The 15,718-nt window shown below is 44.1% G+C and overlaps 1 protein-coding gene across 4 annotated transcripts in view; it reads left to right on the top strand.

Moving 5' to 3' along the window:
* The first annotated feature begins 6,396 nt into the window (after positions 1–6,396).
* MAP7 (microtubule associated protein 7) overlaps positions 6,397–15,718 on the top strand; it is a 209,688-nt gene continuing 200,366 nt past the window's right edge. For all 4 annotated transcript variants that reach the window (XM_030809746.1, XM_030809745.1, XM_030809741.1 and 1 more), the window contains exon 1: positions 6,397–6,684. In XM_030809746.1, coding sequence (XP_030665606.1) covers positions 6,618–6,684 — 67 coding nt within the window. In that variant the 5' untranslated portion in view covers positions 6,397–6,617. The remainder of the gene's footprint in view (positions 6,685–15,718) is intronic.

Genomic DNA, 15,718 nt, shown 5'->3' with positions numbered 1-15,718 from the left:
TGTTTTGATAAATTCTAAAGAATTCTTATTTTGTGTTGACAAACTAGATAATCTGCTGTTAAATTTCCAGTCATTTCTCCAGCTGTAACATTAAGTAAAATCTGTCTTCTATTCAAGCAGTCAGACAACTGACATCCAGGTTGTTCCTCAGAGGAACAGAGGTTTAAGAAAGAGGGTAAGCCTGGGCAACAAAGTGAGACCCCATCTCTACAAAAACTCAAAAATTCAGCTAGGTGTGGTGGTGCACACCTGTGGTCCTAGCTACATGGGAGGCTGAGGCAAGAGGATCACTTGAGCCCAGGAGGTCAAGATTGCAGTGAGCCATGATTGTACCATTGCACTCCAGCTTGGGCAACAGAGTAAGACCCTGTCCCACCAAAAAAAAAAAAAAAAAGAGGATGAAGAAAAAGAATAAAGGAAAGTCAGTATATTTTTCTCAAGGCCCCAAGTTATCTTGGATGACTATTGTATATCTTAAGGGGTCTGCAAAGACCATCTTAATGGAGAATACTGCTTTACTGCTTGCTTTTTTTTTTTTTTTTTTGACAGAGTCTTGCTCTGTTGCTCCAGCTCAGGCTGGAGTGCAGTGGCACCATCTCAGCTTACTGCATTCTCCACCTCCCGGGTTCAAGCGATTCTTGTACCTCAGCCTCCTGAGTAGCTGGGATTATAGGCGTGTACCACCACACCCAGCTAATTTGTATTTGTAGTAGAGATGGGGTTTCGCCATGTTGGGCAGGCTGGTCTCGAACTCCTGCCCTCAAGTGATCTGTCAACCTTAGCCTCCTAAAGTGCTGGGATTACAGGGGTGAGCTACTATGCCTGGCCAAGAATACTGTATTTTTCTATCTCCTTAATTTTCTTATATTTGGATAAATATTTTTATTTATTTTAAGCTGAATAATATATTTTTATGAGCCTGCCCGTATTGATCAGAGGAAGTCTGATGCTCCTAGATGGATAAATGAAATACATTTTCTTAAATACAGAGGAACCTGTTTATTAGGCAGGATAGAAATAACATAGAGCTGTTTATATATCATGATTTCACTCATAAATAACAGTCTTTGACAAAGCAGAAGACATCTTTATTTTGAAAACATTCTCACTAATGTTTTCTGATTGATTGATTGAGACAGGGTCTCACTCTGTTGCCTAGACTGGAATGCAGTGGTGCGATCACAGCTCACTGCAGCCCTGACCCCTTAGGCTCAAGCAATCCTCTCATGTCAGCCTACAGAGTAGCTTGGGACTGCAGAGGCACACCACCACAACCAGCTAATTTTTAAATTTTTAGTAGAGGTGGGATCTCACTGTGTTATCCAGGCTAGTCTTGAACCCCTGGCCTCAAGTGATCCTCCTGCCTTGGCCTCCCAAAGTGCTGGGATTATAGGTGTGAACCACTGCTTCTGGCCTCTTTTTTAACATCCTAATTTGGAGGACAGAGTTGCCTCTGGTATCCCATGTGGATATTCTGAAATAAGTGAGGTATAAATTCAATGATATGCCATTTGGCTCATACTGAAACACAGAGTCAGCTGTTTATTAAGCCACAGTTCATCTTCTCAATTCTAATAGTGAAGTGCCTCTTTTGACTGTATGTAGGATCAAGCTACCCACCTTAAACCAAATCTTCAATGATAACAATCTTTCCTTGGAACCTTCCTCTTACCCTGTCTTTGTGCAGATGATCCTCTGTCCCTACAGGGTTCTAACACATTCCCAGGCCAACATCATTAGCCATTTGTCAGAATTTTGGGTCTCGGGCACAAAAGAAGACAGTTCCATTATGGAAGGCTCCATTATGGAAAGGTTTGCATTTGAAACGCTTTTAGGATCAGTCTAGGCCAGTGATTCTCAGCTTCACATTAAAATGACTTGGATGCTTGTTCAAAAATGTTGATGCCACCACCTTGGGACGACTGAGTTGTTGTTAATTTTTTTTTTCTTGAGACAGAGTCTCTGTCACCCAGGCTAGAATGCAGTGGCACTATCATAGCTCACTGCATCCTTGACCTCCTGGGTTCAAGTAGTCCTCCCACCTCAGCATCCCAAGTAGCTGGGACTACAGGCGTGTACCACCATGTCTGGCTAATTTTTAAATTTTGTAGAGACAAGGTCTCACTATGTTCAGCTCGCTCTGGTCTCGAACTTTTAGGCTCAAGTGATCATCCCGCCTCGACCTCCCAAAGTGTTGGGATTACAGGCATGAGCCACTGTGTCCAGCCGGAAAACTGTTTTTACTGGTCTGGGGTGGGGCCCAGATACCCTTTTTAAAAATTAGTTTCACAGGTGTTTTAACATGATCAAGCCTCACCTCCTTATTTCAGGTAACAGCTAGAGAGGGAAATGGAGAGCCCCTTTCTATAGAGGGAATAGCAAGATGGTTAACATTCATCATTTGTTTAGTGTAGCAGGAGGCTACACACCCAGGCCTGAAGCAAAACTGTAACTTGACTTGTGACCTGGAACAAGTGAATTAGCTTCTCCAAGTCTCAGCTTCCTCATCTGTGAAATGGAGGAAATGATGTACCTTCCACATAGGTCTGCTATAAGATGTAAACAAGAAAATGGAGGCTGGGTGCAGTGGCCCATGCCTGTAATCCCAGCACTTTGGGAGGCCAAGGTGGGTGAATCACTTGAGGCCAGGAGTTCAAGATCAGCCTGGCCTACACGGCGAAACCCTGTCTCTACTAAAATTACAAAAACTAGCCAGGCGTGGTGGCGCACAGCTATAATCCCATCTACTCGGGAGGCTGAGGTACGAGAATTGCTTGAACCCAGGAGGCGAATGTTGCAGTGAGCCGAGATCATGCCATTGCAATCCAGCCTGGGCGACAGAGCAAGACTCTGTCTCAAAAAAGAAAAGACAATGCAGGAGAGGTGCTCAGCACAATGCTTAGCATATAGTAAACACTGAGATATGCTTGCTATTGCCATCACTCATCCTTCATTCAAAAGTATTTATTAAATACTGGGTACTACATATGGTGGTGCACCAACAAGATACAGTTCTTTCCCCTGAAGTTTCTTGTCAAGGAATCAAGACAAAGCAGAAACAACAGTGGTGCAGTCAGTGCTATAGTTACATTTACTGTCAGAAGGGGGTCAAGGAAAGCTTTCCAGAGGAGCAAAGGTGCAGAGCTGAGCCTGGAAAGATGGTTTGAAACAGAACAGTTATGCAGCGGTGGCGGCAGTGTTAAAAAGAAACAAAACAGGAATTTGCTGGGAGAAGTAGATCTAATGTTTCCTTTTAACTGCATTTTGATCTCTTTCTCCTGTCATTGGATACTTGGTTTCATTCATCCCTAGGCCACCACATAAAAAAGCTTGGCATTGAGGAATTATTAACCCATTTGAATGCCCACTGTGTGTGAGGCACGGTAGCAACACGAAAGATATATACCATGCCTACCAAGTTCAGAATGCAGGCAGTGCACATGATGTCATCAAGAACATCTGCAACTTGTGAGCAAATAAAATAACTGATCGTTCTAGACTTTATGGACACCCTGTAGAGAAGTAGAGGACAAAGACCCTACTACCAAAAATGTGCATCAGATTGAGGAGGCAAATTTGCAATAACTCATGCCTAGTCTATTTTAACAGCTGGACAAGTACCAAGCCCAGCAAGCCCTGGCCAAGTCCAAAGGACAGGCATGCTGGGAGCCAGGGCAGGAAGAACAGGCTTCATGGAGGAAGTAGACCTTGACCTGGGCCTCAGAGGGAAAGTATTATAGAATATGTCAGGATGAAGGAAATCACTTTGGGCAGAGCAGCTTCAAGCACAAAGACTAGAAAGCAGGGATTTGGAAGGTGTTCTGGGGAATGAACAACTCCATGGGCTAGAAATATGAGTTACGGAGGTGAAAAGTGGAAATGTGTAGTAGAGAGCTCAGGGCCCAATTAGGGGGTGGTGGTGGTGATGGTGAGGAGATGAAGTTAATATTTAATTATATAGGAACGGGGAATCTATTAAAGGTTTTTGAGCAGGGGAGGGGTATGTGTAAAGGGTTGTATACTGCAAGATTAATGTTTGTAACATATTAAATTAATGGCGGGGTATCTCGATAGAATTATGCAGGGACCATTCAGAATGTATTAGTGGAAGTCAGGAGTGAGGTTAAGGATATATATTCTGGAGTTGGGAGTCACCGGGATCCAGGATGGAAGTAATAGTAAATGAGGGCTGTGAGAGACAGTAAAGATAAAAAGGCTGTGGCTTACAATTAGGGGATGGTAAAAATATTAGAGGATTAGAAGGGAGGAAGAATCTGAGTCAACAAAGACAAAAGGACTGCTACAGAGGAATGAGAAAAACCAAGCCAATGGTAGACCAAGAGCAAGGTGATTAGAGGATCAAGTGCTGCAGAAACTCTAGGGGCAGAAAGTCTAGGGGAATGATGGATTTAAAAATAAGTAATTTGATTTGTATACATAGGCAAGATAAACTATTAATATATAGCTTTTTTTGAGAAATAATGGCACCAAAATCCACATTTATTTTTATTACCTTTCGTGAACAAAACATATGACAATAGATTCTGGAGGGTGGGACGTTAAAGGAAGACATTTTCAGAATCGAAGAGTCTTAGCTGTGTTTATTGGGGTAGAGCCCTTGGGTGCAGAAACATTTAGGGATTAGGGAGAAAAAAGGGATGATGTTTGAAGGAGGCAGGCGGGGAGTGGACGGTGTCAGGAGGTTCAGCTCCTCCCCTGGAATGGGAAACCCTGAAGATTTGAAATGGATGTGGGAGCTCCAGACAGATGGCTTCCATGTTCCAAGTAAAGTACAACTTGAAGTACAACGTGATGGTGTTTGACATTTAACAGATGTCATCCGTTCTCTGCAGAGTCACTCAGCAGCCTCCCCTGTTGCAGACACCTCCTTAGGTTTGGAACACACTGTCTACACAGGACCTAAGTGCAGGATTTTGGTGTGTTCCTTATTTCATTTATTTTTGTTTAACTTGTGGCAGACAAATATAGGTTATCAAAAGAATGGGATAATGAGTAAGTATACACCAACCTAAACAAAACAGAACAAATAGAAACATCACAAGTCTTGATTTTTTTTTTTTTTTTTTTTTTTTGGTCAAAGAAAGAACTCATTGGTTGACTTAAGTCGGTGGTAAATCAGAAGGTTGAAAATAAATCACCTTCCTTCTCCAGGGTTCTTCCGGATAGTTCAACTCTCTAAATTCAGCTGAGAGTATTTCTGATGCTCAAAGTGTCTTAAACTCTGATGTTTTAATGTAGTAAAAAAAAAAAAACAAAAAATCTTTGCTGAGGCCCAAGCTGAGGTCAAAAACTACCTCTAGCCACCTGGTGCTTTATTTTTATTGATTAGAAGTCTCTGATAAGACTGATTTGAATGTGATTTAGGAATATCACATTCTAAATGGTCAGTTTGCCTATTCCATTATAGAAATGACACTATGGGAAAATTTATCATCACAGACCACAGCAGAAGTGTTCTTTAGTTAAATCTCTACCTAGTCATCCAGAAATCCAGTAAGTAAACCAAATAAAAATAGTTCACTGGGCTCAGAGTGGCAAGTTTTGCATGCAAAGATAGTGAAAATTGTAACCCTAACAATAAATCCAATACTGTTCTCGACTCTCTTGTGTGTCCAGTGCTGCTGCAGTCCTTGGAAGGGTTTTAAACTGTTCAGAGCTTGCTGGTTATCTTCCGCCAAGCCAGAGTGTGGGACTGCAATTTAGTGTAACCATGCGGAACTGGTCGCTCCTTGATTTTGTTCCGTATGTTTCCATTTGTGTAGGCTTTTCCCCCCCTCAGTATTTTGTTGCTTATCTTTTAGAGCGAAATTGGTTTTTCCTCGGCCAATAATCTGTTTCTTTAAAAAAAGAAAAATTCGTTACCTATTGCCTTTTTTTTCTGGTCTTCCTGAGCAAGCCAGAAGTCACAAGGTCGTTTACTAATCGGAAACCAAGAAAAAGAAAAGCCACATCAGCCGGCACAAGCCTCTCTAACTTGTGTGCCCTGAGGCTCATCAGATGCGAAGTCCTGGCGACAAGATAGGGTCGCCCGCAGTGGCTTCCTAAAGCGCAGATCCAGGCCGGCTCCCAGCGTGGAATCCGACCCATGTACTTCGCCTCTCCACGAGGCATCAGATGCTCTGCCGGCTGTCACCGTGAACTCCAGCCCTCGCGGAGCCGACACTGACCTGGCTGCTTCAGAGTTCGGAGCGGAATAGCGTCTCCGTACCCTCGCCCCACCTGGGCTGCTCCTCTGACCGCCGCTCGTCCCAGACTCCAGGAGGCGCCACCAGGCCTCGCTGACCCCGCTCCATATCTCCGGGAGCCCTCGGTCGGCCGCGGCGACCGGAAGCTCCGGACCGAGGTACTGGTTCCGCCCGCCGCTCTTCCAGCCGAAGACTCGGCAGCGGCGGTCGGAGCGGCTGCCACGCCGCACCTGCCCGCGAGGGGGCGCGCCGGGCCCAGGCCGCAGCCGACTGCCGCGCTCTCTGCCCCCGCCCTCCGCCGTCCCCTGACTGCGCTCACCTGTCTGGGCCGCTGGCCGGGAAGGCGGGGGCCGGCGGGAGCCAAGCCGAGGAAAGGGCGGAGCGGCTCTCCGGGCGCGTCATCGGAGCACTATGGCGGAGCTAGGAGCTGGCGGCGACGGCCACAGGGGCGGCGACGGCGCAGTGCGAAGCGAAACAGGTGACCGCGCAGCGGGGATAGTGGGGGTCCCGTCGGGCCGGGGACGGAGAGCGGGGCCGGCGGGCTGGCACCGAAATCACCCGGCGCCGGCACCCCCTCTCCGTCCGCGCGTCCGTGGCCCGGAACAACCGGCCCTGCGTGCCGCGCACCCTGCTCCTAGCGCGCCTTCCCCCGCCCTTCGCCGCCGCGCCTCGGCCTCCCGGCTCGGCCCCGGCCGGGGTTCCGGCCGCCCTCGGGCGCTCCACCGCGACTTTTCCGCAACAGGTGGAGGCGAGCCGGGGGGCGCGGGCGGGGGAGGAAACGGAGAGACCCCGGCCGCTGCCCTCCCCGCCGCGGGCTCGAGTCTAATTCAGTTGAATGGGAAATCGTATCCCCCAGACCAAACCAGCGGCCAGAGAGTCGTCGGCCAGGTGCGACTGGCAGGACGAGCAGTTTCTGGGCACCTCCTCCCGCCTTCCCTGGTCGCCCCGGCTGCCGGGAGCTCCTCAGCGGGGTCGGTGTGGGGCAGGACCGCGGGTTGAGCGGCCCGCCCCCCAACCCGGTGCCCGCAGTGGCGACGACCCTCGTCCGAGGGGACCGAGCTCGGGAGGGCCGGGGCCCAGTGCAGGACGGTGGGGGTTTGCGAGTGCGGCCTTGACGGGATCAGACATTCGTTGACTTGTAAGAGTTCTCAGAGTTTTTTGTTTTTAGTCTGTGCAGCAGCCCAAAGGAGGATTGTTGGCTCTGCAGCCCGGGATTTGGTGGTCAGGCCTCTGCGTTGAGGATACCCCTCCCCCACAACCTCCAGGGGCACACTTAGGGACAGGGGATCACGTCCCCAAGACCAGCAGCAAGGCTTCCCGAGACCAGCAGCAAGGCTTCCCAACCCCGCCCATCTCTCCATAGTATGAAGCCGATTTTTCTCCCTCGTGATTTTTTTTCTCCAGAGGCTATTTTGCAAATCCGCCCCTCTCCACTGGTTCCCTCTTCTATTCTTCGCCAGTAAGCTGTTTCTGTATCTTTCTACACTTGGGGATGGGGCGGTGAGGCAGTTTCTTACTTTAAAAAGAAATTCAATTCTTAGACTCTCCAATTGCAAGCTGTTTTCCACTTCCATACGCTCACAATCAGAAGCAATTGTTTCCTCAATATAAGCATCACTGTCTCCCCACCATCGAGTATGCTTATTTTAACGTGAAAGGTCCAGAGAGCTCTAAAACAGTATTTGCAAATTATGTATCTGCTATTGCTAGGAAGAGGTTGGGTACCTAAAGTCTAATGATTTAATCCCTTCAGCCAAGATACCTGAGGTTAAGACTGACAAAGTATCTTGAACTTGTTTAAGTCATGCTTCTTCCTGTAGGGAGTTTATCTTAATGTGTTTGCAAGATTGGTAGATCATTATTTTGTTTTGGGGTGGAGAAGAGATGCCTTTGTAATTGCTTTCGGGAATTTGATGAGCTAGACGCTGGGACGGGGCTCCCCCACGTGAGGGCCCCGGGAGAGCAGCATCCTCATTTGTAAATATACGGCATGATTTTGGTGCCTAACCCTGACTCAGTAACTGCATGTGAAACAGCATTGTTCTAGCGAGCTAAGTGTGAGTTTGTGCTCAAAAATAAACTTTCTAGAATCTGCACGTGAACAACTTGTTTAGACATAAGTGAATTAACTACAAACTGTAGCATATTCAGTGCCTGAGCATGTTAAGGAATAGGCTGTGCTTCCAACAATTAATATACAAATCAACCATGTGCCTGTCAGTGTAATATTTTCTTTTATTAAAAAGGGAGTTAAATTGGCTGTTATCTCCTTCACAGAAAACATTTCTTCCACACTTTTGCCTAAAAACTTCAATTTCCAAAGGACACATTTTATATATGGTCTTGAATAATTATACTTTATAATTTCACTGAAAATTTAATTCTGGCCTCACATCTCTTTCCTATTTTTCTACCCCGAGATTACTATTAATGTTTTTAGTGTTCAGAAGCATTTGTGTCAGCAGGTGCCAAAGAAAGAAGGAAGGTGTAAATGTGTTTTTTTGAATCTAGGTGATAGTTATTTTGAGAGAACAAGTGAGATTGTTTGAATTTCAACAACTTAGGTTATTCCATATATTTAAAACACATGACCTATATCTGAATATGAGACTTTAATTTAGCACTTTATTCTGGTGAATATATTTCACATTATACACATCCAAATACTGCAAGTCTCATTTTTTTAAACGATCAGAAGTTTGTATGGAAATGTGGGGGGTGGGGGGTGGTGGGTGGCCGTGGACAGAGAAACTTGTATTACCATCAAGAGTTGAAAATTGCCACCTTAAATGGCAACATTTCTTGAGGGATTAATTTTATTTCTTTTTAGAACTCATTATTATGAGGTAGAGTCCCCTCTTGAATAGCTCTTAGTTTTTGTGTCTCTGTACAAAGACTGGTCTAATTTTAGGGCACTTTAGATTAGAATATCAGGTTATTATAAAAATGATACCTGTAATGTGTTCAGAATTACATGCGTGTGTGTGTGTATCAAAGATGAATTGACAGTGGTGGTGTGCAGCCCATGAAACGAGACCGTTCTTAAGCATATTGAAAGCTATTATATAAACCCAACATTTAAAAACCATATTTCTGTGGGTATATGTTTATCTTCTCAAAGTTAGTCAAATCACATTCCTTGTGGTGAAAACGTTTATTTTTCTTGAGGATGAAAAGTTCTTCCAATATAATATTTTTCTTGCCAACAGCCAAAGTTAAGAGCTAGGGGAAAAAAAATTGCCTTGGAAACAAGTTTAAGACATCACCACTAGAGGATGTCAAGTCCTTTTTCAGGTTTTTTTGAGTAGTCGACCTACGATGGGTGATATTCACAAAACTGCCTTGACCCAAGCTTTGTCTATTTAATTTTATGTTCAGTTCAAGAGCTGTGGAAAGCGAGTGTACAGCACTAATTTCCTAGTGTGATAGCCTGTTTTAAAAACCTCCTGAACTAAAAGCAAATTTAAAGCTGCTTTTGATTAATTCATGAAGCTTCGATGCACAAAGGAATAAGTTAATACCAATAACCTGTCAATTCTGTTGATATTTTGGGAAGTGGGTCATGACTTAGAATCTGGAATTGGGCTTTTTGTCCACTTGAGCAACTTGTGTGGTGAACATGGCCTCCTTTGTGACCATCCTTTCATGAACTTTTCCAAATCAAAGTGATCTTGTAGGTGTCACTTAACTCTAAGGGTCTACATGAAATATCCACAATTAAATAGGGGCTCAGACATCAATTTGGTATTAAGCTTGTCCCCTTTGAAAGAGATGCTTCATGCACATAGCTAGATAGCTTTTCTCCCATCCTATATGGCTGTTACCTTTACGTCTTTTTTTTTTTTTTTTTGAGACTGAGTCTCGCTCTGTCGCCCAGGCTGGAGTGCAGTGGCGTGATCTCGGCTTGCTGCAAGCTCCGCCTCCCGGGTTCACGCCATTCTCCTGCCTCAGCCTCTCCGAGTAGCTGGGACTACAGGCGCCCGCCACCACGCCTGGCTAATTTTTTGTATTTTTAGTAGAGACGGAGTTTCACCGTGGTCTCGATCTCCTGACCTCGTGATCTGCCCGCCTCGGCCTCCCAAAGTGCTGGGATTACAAGCGTGAGCCACTGCGCCCGGCTTACCTTTACATCTTGCTAAGTAGGAGGAAACGTTATTATGAGACTAGGCAATTGTGCTCAGGAGCATGCATTTATGTGATATTGATAGGCGTGTGTGAAATATTTTTACACAGTTTATTTACACTGGCATTTTCTCTAAAAAAAATTCTAACATCTTTGCTTCCCAATGCATGAGAAATAATCATTTGGAAGAGTTGTTTTTAAAAACTCAGGCCTTGTATTGATGTAGGAATTGAAAATATTGAGGCTTAGAATAAGAAATGTGTACCTTCTGTATATTCAGCATTATGGTAGTTAGAAGGCTGTTGAACAAATGATCCTTGAATTTAGCAAGGAAGACAAAATTCACCAACAAAGAGTTGCAGGTTATGAGGAGTTCAGTGAAGGAGGAATCACTTCTGGCTATGGGCAGCAGGAAGAACATACCGGATACAGCACTGAAGTTAAATTTTAAAAAGTGGTGGAACTGGAGATCATTATGTTAAGTGAAATAAGCCAGGCACAGAAAGACAAACATCTTCTCACTCATTTGTAGGATCTAAAAATCAAAACAATTGAACTCATGGACAGAGAGAGTAGAAGAATGGTTACCAGAGGCTGAGAAGGGTAATGAGGGTAGAGGGTGGGAGGTGGCAGGGAGGTGGGGATGGCTAATGGTTTAAAAAAAAAAAAAAGAAAAGACCAGAAGCAGTAGCTCACGCCTGTAATCCCACCACTTTGTGAGGCTGAGGCAGGCAGATCACATGAGGCCAGGAGTTCGAGACTAGCCTGGGCAACGTGGTAAAACCCCATCTCTACTAAAAATAAAAAAATTAGCCTGGTGTGGTGGCGCATGCTTATAGTTCCAGCTCTTTGGGAGGCTGAGGCAGAAGAATCACTTGAACCTGGGAGGTTGAGGTTGCAGTGAGCCAAGATTGCACCACTGCACTCCAGCCTGGGTGACAGAGCAAGATCATGTCTCAAAAAACAAAAAGTTAGAAAGAATAAGAATAGTATCAAATACTATTTGATAGCACAGCAGATTGATTATAGTCAATAATTGTACTTTTTAAAATAACTAAGAGTGTAATTGTATTGTTTGTAACACAAAGGATAAATGCTTGAGGGGATGGATACCCCATTCTCCATGATGTAATTATTTCACATTGCATGCCTGTATCAAAACATTTCATGTACCACATAAATATATATATACCTACTATTTACCCACAAAAATAAAAAAATTAAAAAAATTTTGTTTTAATTTAAAAAGTAAATTTTTAAAAATGGGTAAGCGAGATATAAAATTGGATGGAGGAAAGGGAGAAAAACAAAATGCAAGTGTGAAAAAGAGCAAAGTTTTGGTCATATTGACACATGTGTAAAGCTCAAAGAAAGTCCTAGGTCAGTTAGGAATGATTGTTCATCGAAGCCAAATTGTGGAAGGGCTGAAGGCCAAACTGAGAGATTAGTACATTTTTCTGGAGTAGGGTAGTGGGGGGACGTGTTGAGGATTCTTGAGCATAAAGGATATTGATTAAAGCAGGAATAATCAGGTAGTTCTGTGCCCATGAATCTTGAAATATTGATTGCAAGTTTTAACAAAAGCTCAGCTGTGCCTTTAGCTAATGAAAGCAAAGTTCCTGCCTCTGGGAAAGTCATTCTCTTCCATTGATTTTTTTTTTTTCTTTTACTGCTTTGGGAAGGGTGCACCTGGAGGGATGAGAATACATGAGGAACATCTGCCTAGCCAGATTAGCCAAATCTCTGGAGATCAATGAAGGGCTAGGTCTACTCAGCCGGCGCTCATTTCAAAGTAGCAATGTAGACTTGAGGACGGACTGAAGAAGAGTTCGGCGACATACACACCAACTTTGAGATTCCTGCAGAAATCCAGGCAGTCATTAGCATGGCAATAGGAAGAGACGATTAATTTAAGGTTCTGCAGGGGCATGTTCAAAGGATTGCAGGTAAAAAGGTGACATATGAGACTTTTCCAAGTTTGAGTTTGGCTCATTGACTTATTGGAAAATATTCATGAGGAAGACCTGTTTTGTTTTTTACCCCAAAGAGGTGGGAGGCGGGTCTTGCTATGTTACCCAGGCTGGACTTGTACTCCTGGGCTCAAGTGATCCTCCCGGCTTAGCTGCCCGAGTAGCTGGGACTACAGGCATGCACCACTGTGTCCAGCAGAATCAGGTTTTGGTGGGAGAAACAGGAAAAAAACCCCTCTGGTTTAGACATGAAAATGTGTGGTACAAGAGAGATCTGTAAGTGGAAATGTTCAAAAGGCAACTGGAAGCATAGGACTAAAAGAGAAAAATAGAGGTCAGGACTCTGGGATTCACTCCATAAAGGAATAACAACTGAAGGTTTGGGAGTGAGGAGAGCTCAGAAAAACCACAAAGGGGTGAGACGACGTGTAAAGCATGGGAGGAGGAAGAGCCAGCAAAGCAGACAGATGGAAAAGCACAGCTGAGTAATGTCACACCTGCTGAGAGGGATGGAGAGGTAAGGGATTCAAAGACTGATGAAGACATTTTATAAAAAGCTGTTGGTTTGGTTTCAAGTAGTCACTGACCAACCCCAGAAGAGGAATTTCAGTTGTTGGTGCAAGAGTTGGGGCTACATCAGATTGTAAGTGATTATTAGATAAGCAGTTTGGGAAAGAAAGGTAGCCAATTTAATAGACCCTCCCATAAAGCTTGCTGGTGAAAGGAAAAAATTACAAATCCTTGAATAGGCAGAGGGATTTTTAAAAATCTATTCTAAAATTTGCATACAGTCCAGGCGCGGTGGCTCATGCCTGTAATCCCAGCACTTTGGGAGACCGAGGCGGGCAGATCGCTTGAGCTCCGGAGTTCGAGACCAGCCTGGGCAACATGGCAAAGCCCCATCTCTACTGAAAATACAAAAATTAGCCAGGTGTGGTGGCATATGCCTGTAATCTGAACTACACAGGAGACTGAGGCAGGAGAATTGTTTGAACCTGAGAGACGGAAGTTGTAGTGAGCCGAGATGGTAGCACCACACTCCAGCCTGGGCAGCAGAGCAAGACACCGTCTCAAAAAAAATAATTTGTGTACAAAAAAATTACTGATTTTCTTTTCTTTTCTTTTTTTAGTTTTGTTGAATGTATAGAGTAATGTAAGCACCACTGTTAACATTATCCCAAAGAGTCCTCTGTCTCCAACCCAAATTCCCTAATGCTGCCCCTTTGTAATGAGACTCTCTTCCTACACCTAAACCCCTGGCGACCACTGATCTGTTTACCATCTTCCTAGTTTTGCCTTTTCCAGAATGTCGTAAAAGTGGAATCATACATTGTGTAACCTTTTTTTCTTTTTTTTGTGAGACGGAGTTTTACTCTTGTTGCCCAGGCTGGAGTGCAATGGCAACATCTCGGCTCACAGGAACCTCCTCCACCTCTCAGGTTCAAGCGATTCTCCTGCCTCAGCCTCCCAGATAGCTGTGATTACAGGCATGCGCCACCATGCCCGGCTAATTTTGTATTTTTAGTAGAGACGGGGTTTCTACTAAACCTCATCAGGCTTTTCATGAACTCCCGACCAAAGGTGATCCATCCGCCTTGGTATCCCAAAGTGCTGGGATTACAGGCGTGAGCCACCGCACCCAGCCCCACATTGGGTAACCATTTGAGTCTGAATTTTTCACCTGGCATCATGTTTTTGAGATTCAGGCACGCTGTTGTGCATATTAGGATGTTGTACGTCCTTTTTCTTGATGAAGTAGTTTGCCATTGTATGGAAGTATCACAGATGGTTTATCGAAGAACATTTGAGTTGTTCCCAGGTTTTGGCAATTATGAATAATGCTGCGGTAAACACTTACCTACAGGTTTTTGTGTGAGCATAGTTTTCATTTATCCTGGGTAAATACCTAGGAGTGGGATTGCTGATTCATGTAACTGTACGTTTAACTTTATAAGAAATGGCCAAGCTTTTCCAGAGCATCTCTGTGGTTTTACATTCTTACAAGCAGTGTATGTGAGTTCTGGTTGCCCTGCATCCTCACTAATACTTAGTATTGTTAGTTTTGTTTGTTTTTAAAACTTCAGCCATTCCATCAAGTTCTTTGAGTAAAGCAATGTAATCACCTCAAAGTAAAATAGTGCCTTTTTAATGCTAACCCATGCTCACATGAATTAGGAAGGCCTGGAGGTAGTGTTGATCCCAGAGCCCAGGTATAATATGGAGTTTGTATTTGGCTCTAATATCTTTATTCTCCTTCGTTCTTTTTTCCCCATAGTATTTTTCTTTTTTTTTAAATTTTAACACACTGTTGCTGGCTTGAAGGTCCATAGTATCTCTTATTTCCTGTGGAGTATGCATTCTGAAGTTGATTATGGACGGGAGTGCCATTATATAGCACATTCCCTGCCAATTCAAGTTCTCTCTTCCTCCTTAATGGTCTGTGTTGTAATCCCTTGAGATATGGCTTTCTAGAACTTGGAAATAACTTGTTTTGTTGTTAGAAAGCTAGACATATTGGTCATATACCTTGTTTATTATCCTGATTAATTCCTTATTGGCACATTTTATATTGTCAAACTGAATACTTACCAGTTCTCAGATACAGTGCTTTGTAAAGCCTTGATAGTCTGTCATTGGACGTTTCATCAGTTGCTCATGGTCTAAGGTTCCGTAGGCTAAATGTGAAGGTATTTAGGCTTATTTTTTATAAAATTCAGTTTTAGGGTTTGTCTAGTTCTCTAGCAGTGATGCTGTCTACCTCTTTACTATCTTAGCTCTTGTAAAACTCTGAGTTATGGTTGTTGACACATTTAAACGGCATTTGGATTTTCTCTTCAGTAATTATTTTTCTCTTTGGTATCTTTTTAATTTGAGAAATAGCCTGTTGAAAAAGATCTATAAGATTTTTTTATTAGGTACCACTTTGAAATTTTTTTAAAAATATATTTTTTGAGACAGTCTCGCTCTGTTGCCCAGGCTGGAGTGCAGTGGCACGATCTTGGCTCACGGCAACCTCCGCCTCCCAGGTTCAAATGATTCTTGTGCCTCAGCCTCCCGAGTAGCTGGGACTACAGGTGCCCACCACCATGCCCGGCTAATTTTTGGATTTTTAGTAGAGAGGGGGTTTTGCCGTGTTGGCCAGGCTGGTCTCAAACTCCTGAGCTCAAGCGATCTGCCCAACTCAGCCTCCTAAAGTGCTGGAATTACAGGTGTGAGCCGCCACACCTGGCTCCACTTTGAATCTTGATTTGAAGAGTAATATATAGTATTTGACAGTGAGAAAAACTGCATTCAACAGTTCTTCACCCTTGATGCTCCTGTAGAAATAGTTGTGAAAAAAAGAATCATGAGAAAGTGCCAAGGAGGATTGACATACCTGACCAGATGGCACAGAGGAGCACAGGGGATAAAACAATGCA

The sequence above is a fragment of the Nomascus leucogenys genome, chromosome 3 (genome assembly GCF_006542625.1).
Source record: "Nomascus leucogenys isolate Asia chromosome 3, Asia_NLE_v1, whole genome shotgun sequence".
In the NCBI taxonomy this organism is placed as follows: domain Eukaryota; kingdom Metazoa; phylum Chordata; class Mammalia; order Primates; family Hylobatidae; genus Nomascus; species Nomascus leucogenys.
The sequence above is the reverse complement of the archived record's forward strand: the minus strand, read 5'-3'. Positions and strand labels throughout refer to the sequence as shown.